Consider the following 17811-nt stretch of genomic DNA (forward strand, 5'->3'; position numbering starts at 1 on the left):
ATTTAAACCAGCTCCACCCTCAGCCTCCTCTTTCAGCCAAACCAGGAAGGACTGGAGCGGAGGCCAGGTAACTCAGAAATATAATTAATATTACATATACCCATATGCAATGCAAAACAGTAGTGATGGTGAGATGAAGCCTCATGATGAACTGAAGCTTTCCACCCAATTGGTCGACTCATGGTTCGAAGCATTGTGATGATTCATTTGCTCTACTGCGCCATCAAGTGGACAATTCAAGTGAAGGCTCTGTGATTATAATGATGTGTAAACCTCTAAACTGAATAAATAAATTGTTTTCTTGGTTATTTATCCTGAATATTGTCTCAGTATGTGTGATACAAAAGAGAAAGTGGAAACTATCAGGACAGAGTTTTGGTATGTTTGTGTAACTGTTAGCCTCAGATAGTCAGTCAATAGTATAATTCAGATCATAGATTAGTACATTTGCATATTTTTATAACTATAAAAAGAAAGCTGACACTTTCGAGACTTTATCTAATGTGTAAGCATCACAGCAGATGCCTTAGATTAGAATCAGTGAGCTGTCGGCTTTCAGCCCCGACCGTGTCCGTGCTGTCTGGTGAGAAAGGCGACATTTCACTGATTCTGACGCGTCAGCGCTTTGTGTTTTTGCACGTCTGCACGTCTTTGTGCAGAATTGGTGTTTTGGTGGTGGTTGAAATGTAGTAATATTTATATTAAAAATCGATTCAGGATTTTAATGAATCGATATCACGTTATCCAAGCTAGAATCGATTTTAATCGATAATCAAAACCCGCTAGTACCTGTGTAATCATGCTTATGTACATCTGGATAATTACACAAACTAGTATTTGGCGCTTCACTTTTTAATAAACTAAAAGACAGAAATCAGATTATAGGATCTGTAGTGTTGTTTATTTATATTATGGTGCTTATCATTTGTGATATTTATTACTGTGTGCATACTTTATTAGGAGAGATAACATAAAATAAAAAATCTCTTCCTTCCTGGTTCCATCGAAGAAGAAATGCTCAAGTAACTATGTAACACGTACACAATCTAATTCCACAACACAGTGTGATGGGAAATCAGCTGTGCTTTTCTGCCCATTTTATTTCGAATCTGGCGCGAACCGGTGAACCAGTCCCTGAATCAGTCACGTGGTACGGACTGCCCGCGAGGCCTCGAACGTCACTGCATACGTAATCAAAGCAAGCCTCGATACGCGCTTCACAGACACGCCCCCGAGATTACCCGACACACGATTCGACGCTTCGACACACAGGACACATCACTACAAAACAGAGTCTATGCCACCATTTGAACTATAGCCTAGTGCTGTCATGCATTACAGGTAAACTCAAAATATCAAAAGTTAACTTATGATCACAGAAGCTTTAGAGCATAATGTAAACACAAGACAAAAAGATCAAATGAATATTACCCAAGTATATCACAAGGACAATCCGAACCAGTGGTCCTGTTACACGTCTAACCCCAGAAGATCACAATTTATCTGAGTTCTACACTGAAATGGAAAATCCCACCAAACACATAACAGAAACTCACATTAAAACACAACAGTGCCCCAAATCTTAACTAACCATCATTTATATTGTATATCTACATGTACAGCATTTTCAGGAAAATGTGTGTACTAATGCAAAGCGGTTACAAAAATAAAGCACATCGTTCTTTCAATAAGAAGAGATGACTTGGAAGAACTGAACATGATTTATTGAGATAGAGAAATTAATGTATTTTGTAACTCTGATGACCCATCAAGTAAGGAATCCCAGCAGATGATAGGATTTAGGACAGAGCCCCGTGGTGTCTACATGCTGGTGGTGGTGAAGATAAAGACTCGGGCTCGGATGGAGCTCCGACTAAGATGTCTGAGAGGTGGAAATAAGACGAGGTAAACTTGGATTTGTAAAGCGCCTTTCAAGAAACCAAAGGATGCTTTACAAAAGAGTATCAAAAGACAAAAGTATATAAATAAACGAGAGGTTAATGGGTTCCAGGGGATGGGGGGCTGCCAAACTGTGGGGGACAGAAAGCACACACTCATGGTTGAAGACTTCAGAAACTATGTGTGTATGGGTGCATCAAGTCAGACAAGTACTGCAGGGCCAGGGCATTGAGGGTTTTTTAAGTGAGAAAAAGGATATAAGTAATGCGTGATGTGACCAGGAATCAATGGAAATTTATGAGGGTGGGGGTGATGTGTTCCCAGAGCTTGGTGCATATTAGAAGCCTAGCAGCTGAGTTTCTGGACATACTGGAGCCTGTCCAGGACCTCACTGCAATAATCCAGCGAGTTGGTGAAAAAGTCATGGATGAGGGTCTCTGCTACGGGTGCTTATCAGGTGACATTTCATTTATATGAGCCTGGAATGGAAGTGTGTAGCTCAAATTGTCACCCAGATTGTGAACTTCTGGGGATAGTACGATGTGGCGACCGACTATGTCGGTGAGTAGATCGTCAATCTTCAGGAGTATGGCTTTGAAGGCCACAACAATAAGTTCTGTTTTATTACTGTTGAGCTTGACTCAGTTAGATGACATCTGTGTTATAATTGCAGCTGACATGACCAAACTCAGCCTGCTAACCAGTTTTTCAACAGCTGAAGCGCAGAAAATGTGAACACCGTGTGCCATTCTCAAGTCCAATATCTTTTTTTTATGCTGACAGGGAGCACTTTTTTAAAAAGCAAAATATTTATTTAATTCCAAGAAAGCATAGAGAAATGAATGCAGTATGTCATATATGCAGACTATTCATAAAGCTTTACCTGCCATGTTATTTGTGTCATCATTAAATCTATCTTGACTCACACACTGTCATTGTGTGAGTCAAGCAAACTATCTCACTGATGCTGTTTGACTAAATAACGTTTAGCAGGAGAGGTTCAGTTCGATTACACTCTGTAATGCCAGACGGACACAGACACGTACACTCAAAATATACTGTAACGTGATATGTTTGCATTAATATAAACATGCACTTGCTTTCAGTTTTTGCATGTGTCACTTTGAAATAGAAAACACCCAGTGACTCACTACAATGCCTTCTCATCACACACCACCCAGAGCATGTAAATCTACCCTGCAGCTCCCAGTGCAGTGCTGATCGCACTTTGCGTTTTCAAATAGCCGTAAAAAGGTCTGACACGGTGTAGTCTGAGGCTGTTCCATCGATCAGGCCTCTTCCCTCATTGTCAACAAACCAGCAGGCGATGCTTTCTCCATTCTTCACATCCTTGTTGAAGGCTTTTTGCCAGTGTCTGCAGAATATATAGATGTTTTTTTCAAGGATGATTTGCACATAAATGAAAGAAAACTAACTTTAAGGCTGAGTGAATATTATGTGCACTTCTAAAATTTAAGGAGTCGTCTCACCTTGTCACATTCAGCCTTTGCCCCTTCACGTACATGGTGGCATCCAGTTTCTCCTGGCCTTCACCTGGATGCAGGTCTGTCAGCTCAAACACAACCCCACGGTAGAACTGACCTGTAGGAAAATAGCTTATGTGACATCTTTTGTTTCTGTTTTAAGAATTAGTTTTTAGTAAAAACAAAGGAGCTACACCAGGGGTGTTGAACTCCAGGCCTCGAGGGCCGGTGTCCTGCAGTTTTTAGATCTCACCCTAGGTCAGCACACCTGAATCAAGGCCTCTGGAGAACTTCAAGACATGTTAAGGAGGTAATTTAGCCTTTACGGTGTGTTCAGCTGTCTTGTATCAAGGTTACATCTAAAACCTGCAGGACACTGGCCCTCGAAGCCTGGAGTTCGACACCTGTGAGCTACACAGTCACTTTATTACTATATCAAAGCTTCTTGCAGTTTAATACCTAGCAGACCATGAACTGAAGCAGACAAGTGGTGGTTGTCCAGAGTGTAGAAACCCAGGTAGTCTTGGTGGTCGTGGCGTCTCTTCCAAACCTTTGTGTGTCTGATGACCCTGAATTTCACTGAGTGCCTCAGCGTAACTGTCAGACTGCAGTTTTTAACTAGCTTGAGCTCCATACTTTGTCAGAGGCATCCAAGTTGGAAAACACGTGAAAAAATGAAGGAAAAAAAACTAACGCCATTTGCAAATGTGATTAAAGTACATATTGTAATTAGTGGGACTGAAAAATGGTTTAAAATATTTAATAATTTCAACTTTACGCATGTGTTTTGCCTGGGGATTTTACTCACTTGGCATCTCTGAGTGAGGTGGCATCAGACAACAGCAGCTTGACCTGCTTGTCGTTGTAGAAAACAGAGATATCCTGAATGCTCACATCCAGTCTCACCCCCAGCTTCTGATGTGTGATACCAAAACGGCCAAAGTAGGTGTTCACGTTACCATCCAGAGCAACTTTCTTCTTGCTAATTATTTGGCCATTCACCACAAAGCCTGAAATGAGGGAGGATAATGAATTTGGAAAATTTGAAAAAAGAAAATTCTCCCATTAGAACGAGTCCTTTAGTACCTTCTTGATGCATGCTCAATCATCCAGGTAAGTAAATCCCCAAAGTTTGATTCTATTCATCTGGACGTAGCATTTTCAGTGGGAGAAATGTTTCATCTCTCATCCAAGTGTCTCAGCTGACTGCAGGTTTCCCCAATCTTATAAACAGTACATTTGCATAATGACTGAAACCAGCCCACTGAAGGAACAATGGGCTGGGAGGTCAGTTCCTTGATCATTACAGTAGTGCTAATTTCAGTTGTTATGCAAATGTACCATTTATGAGACTGGGGAAACCAGTCAGCTGAGACTGAAGAAGTCACTTGGATGAGTGACGAAACGTTTCTCCCACTGAAAACGCTACATCCAGATGAACAGAATCAAAGTTTGGGGAGTCCTTCAGTAAGACTCAGGACAGACCTGATTTGGGGTCTCTGACCAGACTGAAAATGGTTCCTGGTTTGTCGTTGATGTTGAAGCACAGAGCGTCGTTTTTATCTGGAAGCTCTATCATAAAATGGGGATCTCCATCAACTGCAGCAAGTAAGTCTGGAAAAAAAAGGTATATCTGAGTAAAAAGCTAATTTAATTATTGAGCTGACAGGTGTGTTATTATAATAAAACAGAGTCTGCACCAACAGTAAAACTATCTTACCTGCCCTTATGACAGCAGTGTACAGCCTGGTTTTTCAGAATTAAATGTTTTCAGTCAAATACACTTACTTGACATTTTATTAGGTACATCTTGGTAGTACGAGGCTGAACCCCACTTACCTTGGGAGCAGCCTTAATTCTTTGTGAAACGTGTTAAACAAGGCCCTGGTAACAGTTCTCAGACATTTTGGCCCAAATTGACATACCATCACCCCATTAATACATTAGTATTACTAATATTGTAACATTGTATTTGATATGGCAGACCTCTTAAATAATGACGGTCAAAACATTCACAACTCCTGAGTTTCTTGAGTCTTCTATGAATGTTTTCATTAACTGTATAAGGAAGCTGTAATGCTTACCTATTATAATAGCATGAAATGAAACCAAAAAAAAACACCGAAACCACCTGTCAACTATTTAAGTCAGTAAAAATGTTACATATGAAACACTTACCATCAATTACACGCGAGCCGACAGCAGGCGATGCATGTGCACCTGCTAAAAGCACAGTTTCCTTCATGTGCATTGTGTAAGTCAAATAAGATAAGAAAGGCTTTACTTAATCCAGATTTGGGAAATTCTTCTCTTATAGCAGTTTAAAAAGTAAATGAAAACACATTAAATTACATTCAAAGACTTCCCATACCCATGTGTTTTTCTGCTTGCTGTCGCTGGCCTGTAAAATAGGAAAGAAATGAAAAAGAAAGTTATTTTGGCCAAAGTGATGGGAGAAGAAAGTTTCTGCTAATTTAATAAGCAGTGGATTTTCTTTCTCCTACTTTCAGTCATTTTATCAGCAATGAAAGAGCGATCAGCTCCATTCTCGTTTTCAGGCTTGGTGACCACCAAGGATGTGAGAGGGGTGACAAAGTTGTACTTCATAGACAGGTTCAGAGCCTTGGCTTCTATATTTCCTCTCTCCTCTTTAGTACTGAGGGCACTGGAAGAGAGACAGAGGACAAGATGGACATGACGTTAATAATTTATTATGATGTATAACATAATGTTTAATAAAAAAAAAAATCACCATCAATAAATTATTTGCACGGTAACAGAAAAATTTCCCCATGAACCAACCTGATCTCCAGCTGCTGCTGGATGGTGAGGTAGGCCCACAAACGCTCAACGAAATCTCCAAAAATGTACCCCTTTTCTGGGTACACTGTCTGCCAGTCAGTCACACTGGCCTTTCCCTGTGCCACAAAGTTCTCTTCAGACTTGTTAAAAAGGAAAACTTAATGACAGACATTATTCTGTGCAGCCACTCAACTTTTTTTTAATTTTTAGCAACCCAACATCAGCATGCTAATATTGTTTCAGATAATTACGTTTCATAGATATTCAATTATTAGAATCTGAGATGGTGTCGACAGTGTTTTCCAAATCTGCAGAGTACCTGCAGCGTCTATAGCTTGTTCAACTTGCAAAGCAAAGCTTTCATGATAGCTTTATGAAGCTGGCTAAATAACTCCGCTTACAGTAAAGTACATAAATATCACATGAGCTTTGAAAATGGGGCTTTATCCCATCATCCATATTAACACATTTTATGACTTTAGCATTAAACATTTTTCTTATTCTATATATTTATTTATTCTTTAAGTCTTTAACGTAGGGTCTTTACCTTACAATATAAAGTGTCTTGAACTGACTATTGTTGTGATTTGACGCTATATCATCATTAATTGAATTGAACACCACACACAGATTTGTTTTCATTTTAGTTTAAGGAGTTGAAGTTAATGAAGCACTTACAGTTGGTAAGGTGGGTAGATATATGCTGGTAGGAACGTAGTACTAACTTTGTCATAGTTTAAGGTATTTACACAGATCTAATCTTATAAGCATAAGTATTGTGCTTCACATAAGTATAAAGATGGATGAAAGCCACTAGCTTAGAATGTTAAGTTGAAAGCGGAAAAGAATGAAAAGTAACGAGACTCCACTTGATGTTCGGACTACAACAGTCAATTACAGCTCGCTTCATTTACAGTTCTTGAAATTCCATATTCAGCCACAGTAAGACTGGATAATAAGGCTCATTTGTATGAGATCATAGATCTGAAGTCAAACTCATGTTGTAAAGTAAATACTTTAATAATGTGCTCTCCCTTTTCTCACCCCGTGGGCAAACACTTCCACCAAGAAGTTTTCCACGTCATTTTCCTTCAGCTGACCAGCGACCACGATCTCTGAGCCGTTGAACAGCTGGCTGTAGTGGGTTTTGGTTAAGAAGTCTGTATTCTCTGAATAACGCAGATCCACCTCCAAGAGCAGAGGGCTGGACACTTCCTCGTAGAAACCCTGCAACAAAGACACAAAATGAAATTCTTGAACTAATTGTTGCCATTTATGTAAGGCACAAACTAGCATTTCTACACTTGCATTGATTTTCATGTTACAGTCATTAATGTTCTCAATTTCTTGCCTTACCTTGAGTTGAATGGCAGCATCTGAACCCTCAAAAATTCTGCGGGCCACTCCTTTATTTGGCCTGCACATAACATCCAGGAAGGAGTAATCCACATCATTTCCAAATCCAAGACAGAACAGAGACATGCTTCCTCCAATAGCAGAAAATACATTCTGCTGGATTAGCTGGAGGCTGGTCACCCCTGCAGACACAAACACACTTACATATGGGCATGCATTAAAAAGCTTCCATTTCCAATGAAATTGTCGAGTTGGGTGTCAACTTTACATAACAAATCAGTTCCATCTTACTCCCTAACATTGTTAATATTCATTTATCTCCTATTATTATGTTTAGGGCAAAAAATTAAACACTACCTCTTAAGTTACAAAGTTTATTTGTATTGTGTTCAGAAAATGGGGACGGCAGAAGGAAGTTTTATTTTAAGCACCGGTTTGCTCGAACCACACAAAGGTAAATGTGTCCAACAGTCATAGGCATAAGAAACTGGAATTCTCTCAGTGATCATCTTAAGTGTTGTATAAATGTTTCTCAATTTAAAATCTGCTATAAGAATAAAATGATAAACCAATATGAAGAAGTTGAAAAGAATAGAATTTAATTGTAGATAAATGATCCTTTTAGTTTGATATTTAGTGGTATTGCTCATTGTTGAGTATATTGTTCTGTTTGCTTTGTTTTGTTTTGTTATGTGCAGAAAATTGTAATTTTGGTTGCCTACTTGTATTATCACAGATAGGGGGCAGGTATCAATAAGAATTTATTCTTCTTCCTGCTCCTTTTCATGCATGGAAACGGTGTTACTTTAATTGAAAGGAAGGTTGTGTATGGGAATGAATTACTGCTGTACCATGTGTGAAACAAAACAAAAATAAATAAATAAATTATAAATGAGTAAAAAAATGTTGCGGGATACAGGTTCCTCTTGCGTTCTTAGCTCAGGGTGAGCAGGTGGGTGAGCTGGTGGTGGGCCAGCAGTTGCTTCGTGGCTTCCTCCGGTGAGCAGCTGCCGGCCACATGCCGCTCCCACCTAAGGAGTGGGGATGGGTGAGGCAGCAGGCTGCGTCCTGGCTGATTGCAGGCCCCGCCCCACCACCTACCCCCATCGCCCAACTGAGGCCGCTGAGCCTGGCGGCCCTCACCCGGGGAGCCGGCATGGGCGCCAGAGCAGCCCGGACCCCTGTCTCTCCCTGCTGTCCCATTTGTGGATCCACCACAATTTTCAACACACAGAATGTTTAAGATAGTCTCACCACTGTTTGGCATCCCGTCAGTCAGTAGAAAAATCATATCCATACTCCTCTCTGGAACTTTCTTTTCTTTTCTTTCTTTCTTCAGCAAACTAACCGCATCCAGTATAGCACTGTTGATGTTGGTGCCTGAAAAGCAACGATGCTTTGAGTAACATGAAAATCTCATCATGTTCAAACTTTTACTTTACTCTTTTACTTGTTAAGCCTTGACCAAAAGATTGATAATATTCTCTCTATGCACTACGTCTTTCCATGAAGACTGGATTCAGTTTAGTTAGACTATAGCTCTGTACAAAAGTTCTCAAGACATTTATTAAAGTTCTGAAATGAAAACACCACCTTAATTGTTTAATCTACACAAAACCTAAAAGTGTAAAAAAATAATATTACTCTGTTTTCTATGGTATTTTGAGCATGACTCTTTCTTGGCCATGGCAGCTACTTCCTGTAGCTGTCTGTGGTCACTAATCATTGAATTGTTCTTTGTCCAGGGTGAAACAATTGTACAGGATAATTGTTTAAGAAATAAATAAAATTAATAAATTTCTCTAATCTACACATGGATAAATTATATATACATACACCTGCGTAATATTGGATTAAATATCACTTAGCAAGTTGCACCTCAACTAGATTGATTGATAGCCATCAACAAGCTTCTGGCATAATTCTATATCTAATCACTCTTCTTAGCAGAATTGGTACAGTTAGCTTAAATCAGTTGGTTTAGAGGCATAAACCTTTAAAATGTAGCTCACAGATTTTCAATAGGGTTTAGGCTGCGGCTTTAGAAAGTTAATTTCAGAAGGTCATTGTTGCCCTGCTTCAAATATTTTCCTGTTGGAACACCCGATTGTGTCCAAGTTCAATCATTTAGCAGCTGATCTGAGGTGAAGTTGAAGAGTTTGGAGGTAATCCTGCTTCTTCATTATTCCACTGATGTTGTGCAATGTACCAGTACCTCTTGCAGCGAATATATGATGATCACCCTGCTTGACAGCCTGTTCCGTGTTCTTAGGTTTGAAAGCCTCACCTTTACTTCTCCAAATATTCTTCTCGTCATTGACATCAGATAGCTCAATCTTTGTCTTGTTTGACCATAAAACTTTTCCCCAAAGAACATCTGACTCGTCCATGTGGACTGCTGCAAATTTCATTTGAGCTTAAAGATGTCGATTTTGGTGCTGGGGTGTCTTTCTTGGTCGGCACCCTCTCAGTCCTTGATAGTGAAGGTGGTGTTCCAGCAGTCTCCAGTTCATTGTAGCCTTGAGCCTTTGTGGTTTCTGTGACGTTCCTCAATATCCTGATGAATTTCCTCCCATCTGAAGATGACAGTTTGGGTCTTCTCACCAGTGTTGGTCAAGTTACTTGAAAAAGGTAATCATGTTACTTTACTGATTACTTATTTTCAAAAGTAATTAATTACTTAGTTACTTTTTAAAAAACACGATTTACAACCTGAATAGGTGATAAAGCGATAGATCTTTCAGCCCAATTCTACTTGTTCTGCATAATCCATCATACAAAATGTAATCAAATGGAAAAGTCTCTTTTTAAAACTTGTTTTATTAGTTTTAATCTTTTAAATTTATGCATCAAGCAAAAATGTAATTATATTTAACATTCTCTGACTGGAAGAAATTTGTTTAACATTTAAACCTATTTTCTGCACATTCCAGCACATAATTTTGTGTGTGTGTGTGTGTTTACACTCACTCTTTCAAATAGATGCAAAGAAAACACAGGAGAAAATAAAATAAAATCAAAGACTAGCGGTCCTGTTGCTCTATTTTCACCTGTATAGCAGGAGTGGGGTAGGCGGAGGTTTACCCTGGTGTAGGTGTGCCGCAGTGGTCAGTTGAAGAATCCGCGAGTTTCTCTGTGAGTTTCCCATTACGCCGTAGGGCACTCGGTGCTTGCTTGGAAGTTTAGGGGGGGTTTTTTGCTGTAAAAAGAAGTTTTCTTCCCACGCACAACAGACACTAATGTTTTTGTTACTTTTTATGGAATCAAACTCAAAATAAGGTCAGTACTTCCACGCTTTAAACGCTGCACGCTCATACTCTCTCCCCACTCGATATATTATCCATTGTTGATCTGCACACAGCTGTTGCCACGAACGTCGCACTTGCTTAGGTCACTGTCATGAGACATTCTCGCAAAAAAAAAAAAATCAATCCAGTGAGAGATAACAAACAATTTTTTTTTTTTTTTTTTAATACTGGCAAATAACTAATCAGTCATGATGACTAACAAGAAGTTAAAAGGTCTTAGCCTTGTCAAAACAAGATTTAAATGGGTGTATGTATACTTTTGTTTTGTGTTTGTATGTGTGGACTAAAGAAATTCATAAATAAATTAAAACTTGTCTATTTTTTTCATTAAAGTATGCCATACAATCAATCCACTCTAGAAAAAGAATAGTTCAGAGAAGTCATTAAAAGCCCAAAATTACCATGAAATTCATGCCCGTGATGACTATGTAAACGTCTGATTACAACTGTACATGTTTAGTGGCAACCTGACACTCAAAACTTGACAGAGTTGCTTGTTTTAGCTATATAACAGTAACACAGCAGAATGATGACAGTCTTGTTGTGCAGTTGTCAATGACCCAGAATTTTGCCATTTTTCACTCATTCAATAATGCAGATAATAAGCAGAATAAAGAAAAAAAAATCACTGTATATAAAATTCAGCAATACTTACTTCCACTGTCCTGTATTTTCTTTACATAGTCAATGGCGTCAGAAACATTTCTCTTTGTTGCTTTGGTAAGATAATCCTTCCAGTAACTAATCTTATGCTCAAACAGGAGGATACCAAAGTGGTCCTCTTCGTGAAGGTCTTGCAGAATGGCAACCATTGATTCTCGGGTCTTTATATGTTTACAAAACATATATGGAGATGAACACACTGTCATGCATACAGTATGTAATTTGCCTCTAATTAGTCCCCTACCTGTTCAATCTTTGCTCCGTGCATCGATCCACTAGTGTCAATTACATACACCACATTCTTTGGGACTCTAGCCAGGTCAGGGGGAGAAAACAAGTGCACAAAGTATCCATTTACTGCCTGAAGGGAAAGAGTACTTTGGGTCAAGATGAGCAAGGAAATGTATAGCAGACAAATACAGCTAGGGAAGTAAACGTAAGACTAAAAGCAAAATAATGATTGCATCTTCCAGTTCTATAAATAAAACTGCTGTCTATAAGAGTGTTTGAGATCAGTCAAAATTCTGTGCTTTAGCTGAGATAAAGGCTGCTTGTGTGCTGCTTTAAGTTCTGTCTCATCAGCTGACCTGAACTTCCCCCAGGCTTGTTGCTCGTTTCACATCATACTTGATGATGAAATCTCCATTAATTAATGAGCCCTTACAACCTGGACATTTCTGTTGCTGCTCCACTGTTGGTGAGAATGAGATGTGTGCCTGAGAAACAGAAACGTTTAATTTCACTTTACATTATTGTACATATATCCTTTATACTTAAATGCTACATTGTAAAAACACAAGGACAGACATCTTGCCAAAATATCACTGTTCTCTGAAGGAGCTCCTCGTAGCACTGCTCTTTATTGTGGTTACATGAATATGCATAAGTTCATTAACATATGACGTCTTACACAGGTATAGATGTGAACAAAGAGTATCTTGTCTGTGTGTACGTGTGTGTGTGGTCAAGATGTGACCCTGTGAAGACTCCCCAATGCTGGTGCCAGGAGTCCAGCGGTCCACCTAAACAAAGGGCTCTTATACTTAAACAGATACAGAGTAGGTGTCCTCCTATAGTATAAATCAGTAAGAGAAGGTATGACCTCTCTCATGACCTTAAGATGTGTCTGTTTGCCAGAGTGCTCTGGGAGGCACACAGAGTCTTTTCAGACTGCTAAGGATCAGACCTCTAACATTAAGCAATCGATTATAAAACTTATAAAAGTATATATATGAGTATATATTTCTAAGCATAAATGACAACCCACAGTGTAAACCCAACAATTATAAATTTTACAACAACCAATTTAATAAAAGCACAAGAAAAATGAAAAAGTATTTGCCTCTTTCTTGATTTCTTTTTTTTTTTCTTTCATATTTCTCACACTTACATGCTTCAGATCATGCAATTTATAAATGATGATTGCATTTATTAAGGGAGAAAAAGTTATCAAAGTTATTAAATCCATTTGGCTCCCTACTCTTTCCCTCCTAATCCTAATAACTGGTTGCACCACCCTTGGCAGCACAAACTGGAATCAAGCATTTGTAATAAGTGGCAATGAGTCTGAAATCACCTCGCATGTGGAGGAATTTGGTCCACTTTTCTAAATTATTTTCATTCAGCCACACTGGAGGGTTTTTAAGCATGATCGGCCTGTATTGCTTTTCTTTGTTTGTTTGTTTGTTTGGTTGGTTGGTTGGTTTGGGGTTTTTGAGCCATTTGGACTTGCTAGTATGTTTCAGATCATTGTCCTGCTGCATAACCCAGGTGTGCTTGAGCTCCAGAGAATGAACTTTGTGATCTTCTGGATGAGTTGTTGATGGCTTTTGGGGTAATTTTGGTCAATTTCTGGATATTGGCTCTCGCCATGGTTCACTGGAGTCCCAAAGCTTTAGAAATAGTTTGTAACCCTTTCCAAACTGATAGATCTCACTGACTTTATTTCCCAGCCATTTCTTCAGAATATGGCATAATAATGTCATGGTTTTGTTTAATCTTTCTGCCTGCTTCACTTTGTCAGACCGGTTATACCTTTAGCGATTCCCTGATTCAACAGGTTTGGTAGTAATCACACTTGGGTGTGGCTAGTGAAATTGAATACAGCTTTCCAACTAATGTTGTTAATTCATGATTTTACTTTTTCACATAAGGCCAAATAAGTTTGGTTACTTTTTACATTAATAAATTAAATCCTCATTTAAAAATTGGATGTTGTATTTATTCTTTGTCTAATAATAAAATTGGTTTGATGATCTGAAACATTTAAGAGTGACAAATATGCCAAGAAAGAAATTAGGAAGAGGCAAGTACTTTTTCACAGCACTGCATAGCATAGAGCAGGGGTGTCAAACTCAAATACACAGTGGGCCAAAATTCAAAACTGGAACAAAGTCGTGGGCTAATGTTAATATTTATTGAAATATATTTATTCCTCCAGATATAAGAATGAATCTTTTCTTATGGACTCAAACACGTTTTGCTGAAAAACTGAATATGGAACAAGCAAAGCTTAATACTAAACAATATATATATTAGCTGTATAATACCAGTAGGCCAGCTCTGATAGTAATTTGGTGTGGCTTCGCGAGACAAGTGGGACAAGTGCAGCTGGAAGCGATAAACTTTACTGGAAGTATGGACTTCATTTTGGAAAAAGCTGGTAACATTACTGTAAGTTAGAAGCTATAAGTCATGTTGACCAGGGTCTATTTTTGAAAATTGTCCGCCTCTGTTTCTTACATTTGCAGAGCTTGAACTTCTTTTCTGTAAAAAGAAAATTGATAAATATTTTCATGAACGTGTTTAGCAGGGTCAAAACATAAATGAATGACATATAAACAATGCGCAGAATGAAGTATCAGCAAATGTGTCTACTTTCATAATTAGACACTGTGACATGAGTACCTTCATCGACCTGATGCCCACGGTTTCTTTGGTTTCCTGGAACACAGCACAGAATGACTGTAATGTTACTAAACAATTAAAAAGATGACTGTAAAAAGAGAAGTATAAAAACTGCTTGTATCACCTACAACATGCAATGACACCTCTGCATTGAATTCTCAGAGCTTTATTTTAAACCATGTACCAATTATGCCAATCTGAAAAATTGTTTTTTTTTTTAATATTTAATCTCAACTAAAACAGACTTCTCTACGTCTTGTAGAGGTTTTCCAGACACCGCGCTTCTAAAAGATTCTCAGATGTAAATGCAATAGTCACTCCCTGAGTTGTGACTCATGCTCTGTCCTGTATAAACTGAAGAAGTATTGTGCAATACTCAAGTGTATTTATTTTCAAAATTGAAAGTTGACATTGACTGGTTTTGCAGCCTAACTCCAGACTACAAGTCTCTGCAAAAATGTGAAACCATGAAAGAAAACAAGACAATAAACAAAGTTTGTAAAGCTCACAATTTGAGTTACAGGTTAGAGTTATGTCTTCAAATAACTATGTCACTTCTTTCAAAAGAAATGTTTAGATATGACACCACAGTTTTTCCCAATTTTACTCTATTAAGGAATAATGGGGAAAAAAAGTATGGACTGAAAAAGAAAACAATAAAACAGGAGTCTCTTTACATCCAAAAAGTGTACATAGCTTATTTAAGATACCTGTGTTGGAGCATCTCTCCTGGAAATAACCAGAGCTCCATAGCTCTGAGCTAGAAGACTGATGTAGACACAAGCAGACAGTAGCAGGACTCTCCACATCACAGGCATGTCTGGGAATGCAACAGCCTTTCCCGTAGCTGAAAACAAATGTGGAAGGAATTCTTAGCATTTGAGGAGTTTGTTCCTTCAATGAGACGCCACCCACACTATGGTTGAAGAAGAGAAGGGTTACTCTGCTCCCACAACTGTTTACTAGAATATTGTCCTGTAAATTAGTGTGTGTGACTTCCTTAAAATAGTGTGTGCCAGGGACATTAGGAACACAAGGAAGCGAGTTAAAATTATCCAGTTCCAACTTGCCTATCCAGTGCCTGACTTGTGTGTGGGTGTGAAATTAATATTCTTTACGAAACTTTTACTTTTACAATACTTACTCACAGTTGTCTATTAAATATGGAAATATGACTCGTGAAAAAAAGAAAGTAAATGTCAATAGCATGATGCTTGATAACAGCAAACATTTTAACCATGATTTTTAAGAAACTGGGGTTTTCACTTTTTAAGAATCATACGATTTTTAAAAAGTATTTTCATATTGTGAAAAATCCTGTAAAACAAACTAAATTATAACTTTGATTTGGCGCTATATTAATAAAATTTGCTTGTTTTGAATTATGGGAGAGTTCAGGTAGAAGAAGGTGGAGGAATTAACACTTAAAGTTATTTACAACAGACAGACGGTTACAGCAGAAAGTCTTTTACAATGAAATGTATTCCCCACTTCTGTGTAATCCTTTATTGTAAATGTAAATGTTATTATAAAGTGATCAGACAAAAGAGGGTTTTCAGGGAATACTGTTATGTTCAATGTCTATGCCATATGTCAGAACAAGATCTTGAGTGTGATTACAGTGATGGGTGGGTTCTTTTACATTTTGCGGGAAGACAATTGATTCTAATAATAGGTTACATGCATTTTTGAGGTTGTCATTTTTAGCATCTATTTAGGGAAATAAAAGAAAAGAGGCCTATAAACCAGATAAAATATGATTAAATCCATTTGCAATCTGAAGAAAAACAAAATAAAAAAGAGTAATAAATATTGAAAAACAAGGCAATAAAGCAATAAAGAGCCATCTTGAAGATAGAAATTGAGTATAGATAACTCTATCAGAACTGTATATGATGTACTTACCAAAACCATTCAATCCTAGATAGTAATCCCATGAATACGACCGCACGAGTGTAGAATCATCATAATCATATTCTTTGAACAAGGAGAACAAAAATCCAAATCAACAAGAATACAACAAATTGACTTTGTCCCATAAATCTTTTTTGTGATTTATCGTAAAAAACATACAGATATTCATTATCTGAGAGAAATGAAGAGCATTTCCACACATCTTTGGACCAGTTAGTGCAGCAGGACTTGAAATAATAATTAGCAATAATTTAAAGTGGCACCAAATTTAAAGTGAAGCAATCACCAAGTCCTCCTATGTTTGTGAAAGATGCCATGGCATTTTATCGAATTAACTGTGCCTCTTAATGCAGATCTGTAAATATCAGCAAAGTCAGACATCATAGCTGGAGCACAATCTATCCTATCTGAACTGTATATGATGTACTTACCATTTGTGGATGCTGGCTGGTAATGCCGTGGATGCGGCTGCGCAGGTATATAATTATATGCTTTGAACAGGGAGAATAAAATCCAAATTAACATGAATACAACAAATTGGCTTTGTCCCGTAAATCTTTTTTGTGATTTATCAAAAACAAAAGAAGAAGCACTTACTATTTTTTTCAGCCTGCTGTCTTTGCTCTGTGAGAAAAAACAGACAGATAACAGTTTTAAACTGGAGCTCCAGCTTCTGCTGGTATACTTCACTAAAGAGGAATAATATGTGGAAAATGTAAACTCAGTCACCAGTTCTCTTTATGAATGAGCTGCAGCCATGCTTTGCTTTTTGTGGTAAAGCTTGACTGCAGCCATTTCAAAGTCACACTTGACAAACACACACAACCACACACATAAACACACATACCCCTCCGATTCATCGGTCAATATAGTTTTTGTCTCTTTAAGAAAAGCCAGTCCAGTGTTTTACATTTTTAAACTGTTTTCTCCAGGTACCTTCAGTCAGCTTGTCAGCAATAAGAGGGCTGCTTGTTGAGTCTTCGGTTTCGGGCTTGGTAACAACCATGGATGTGAGAGGGGTGACAAAGCTGTACTGCAGGGACATATCCAGGGCCTTGGCTGTTGTGTTGGCTTTCTCATCTGGTGTACCGCTCTTGCTGCCAGAAGGAAAATAAATGTATTACTACAGGGAAATCTTTAAAAGAACATCCAATGATTAAAATGAGCGTCCTGGTAAAAGAACAAGTGTCATCAAAGACTATATATCATCCCATATTTATTATGAGAACAATGTGCCTTAGCAGCCGAACTGAACTGATTTAAACTGACCTCTTGTCCAGCAACTGCTGGATAGTGAGGTAGGCCCACAACCGCTCGGTAAAATCTCCAAAGATGTACTCCTCGTCTGGGTAAAAAACATCCCAGTATGTGGCACTGACTTGACCCTGGACTCTGAAGTCTTCTTCAAGCTACAGGAGAAACAAAAGATCAAATCCATATAAACCAGAGTAAAACAAATAAATATAGGCTATGTCTAC

The 17811-nt window shown here is 38.2% G+C and overlaps 1 protein-coding gene across 1 annotated transcript in view; it reads right to left on the minus strand.

Annotated features, from left to right (window-relative positions):
• Positions 1 to 3135: 3135 nt before the first annotated feature.
• Positions 3136 to 17811, minus strand: part of LOC102779707 (uncharacterized) — a 29202-nt gene continuing 14526 nt past the window's right edge. Inside the window, exons 16-37 of the mRNA XM_087841192.1 lie at positions 17603 to 17742; positions 17270 to 17430; positions 16931 to 16957; positions 16765 to 16824; positions 16325 to 16396; positions 15130 to 15266; positions 14420 to 14455; positions 12100 to 12228; positions 11757 to 11873; positions 11505 to 11673; positions 8796 to 8921; positions 7542 to 7723; positions 7230 to 7412; positions 6186 to 6325; positions 5888 to 6048; positions 5755 to 5784; positions 5562 to 5606; positions 4869 to 4997; positions 4192 to 4393; positions 3843 to 4018; positions 3390 to 3501; positions 3136 to 3274 (exon numbers count right to left, since the gene is read on the minus strand). Of these exons, the coding sequence (XP_087697318.1) occupies positions 3136 to 3274; positions 3390 to 3501; positions 3843 to 4018; positions 4192 to 4393; positions 4869 to 4997; positions 5562 to 5606; positions 5755 to 5784; positions 5888 to 6048; positions 6186 to 6325; positions 7230 to 7412; positions 7542 to 7723; positions 8796 to 8921; positions 11505 to 11673; positions 11757 to 11873; positions 12100 to 12228; positions 14420 to 14455; positions 15130 to 15266; positions 16325 to 16396; positions 16765 to 16824; positions 16931 to 16957; positions 17270 to 17430; positions 17603 to 17742 (2673 nt within the window). The remainder of the gene's footprint in view (positions 3275 to 3389; positions 3502 to 3842; positions 4019 to 4191; positions 4394 to 4868; positions 4998 to 5561; positions 5607 to 5754; positions 5785 to 5887; positions 6049 to 6185; positions 6326 to 7229; positions 7413 to 7541; positions 7724 to 8795; positions 8922 to 11504; positions 11674 to 11756; positions 11874 to 12099; positions 12229 to 14419; positions 14456 to 15129; positions 15267 to 16324; positions 16397 to 16764; positions 16825 to 16930; positions 16958 to 17269; positions 17431 to 17602; positions 17743 to 17811) is intronic.

This window comes from Neolamprologus brichardi, chromosome 5, assembly GCF_056152115.1.
Source record: "Neolamprologus brichardi isolate AB-2024 chromosome 5, ASM5615211v1, whole genome shotgun sequence".
NCBI lineage: Eukaryota > Metazoa > Chordata > Actinopteri > Cichliformes > Cichlidae > Neolamprologus > Neolamprologus brichardi.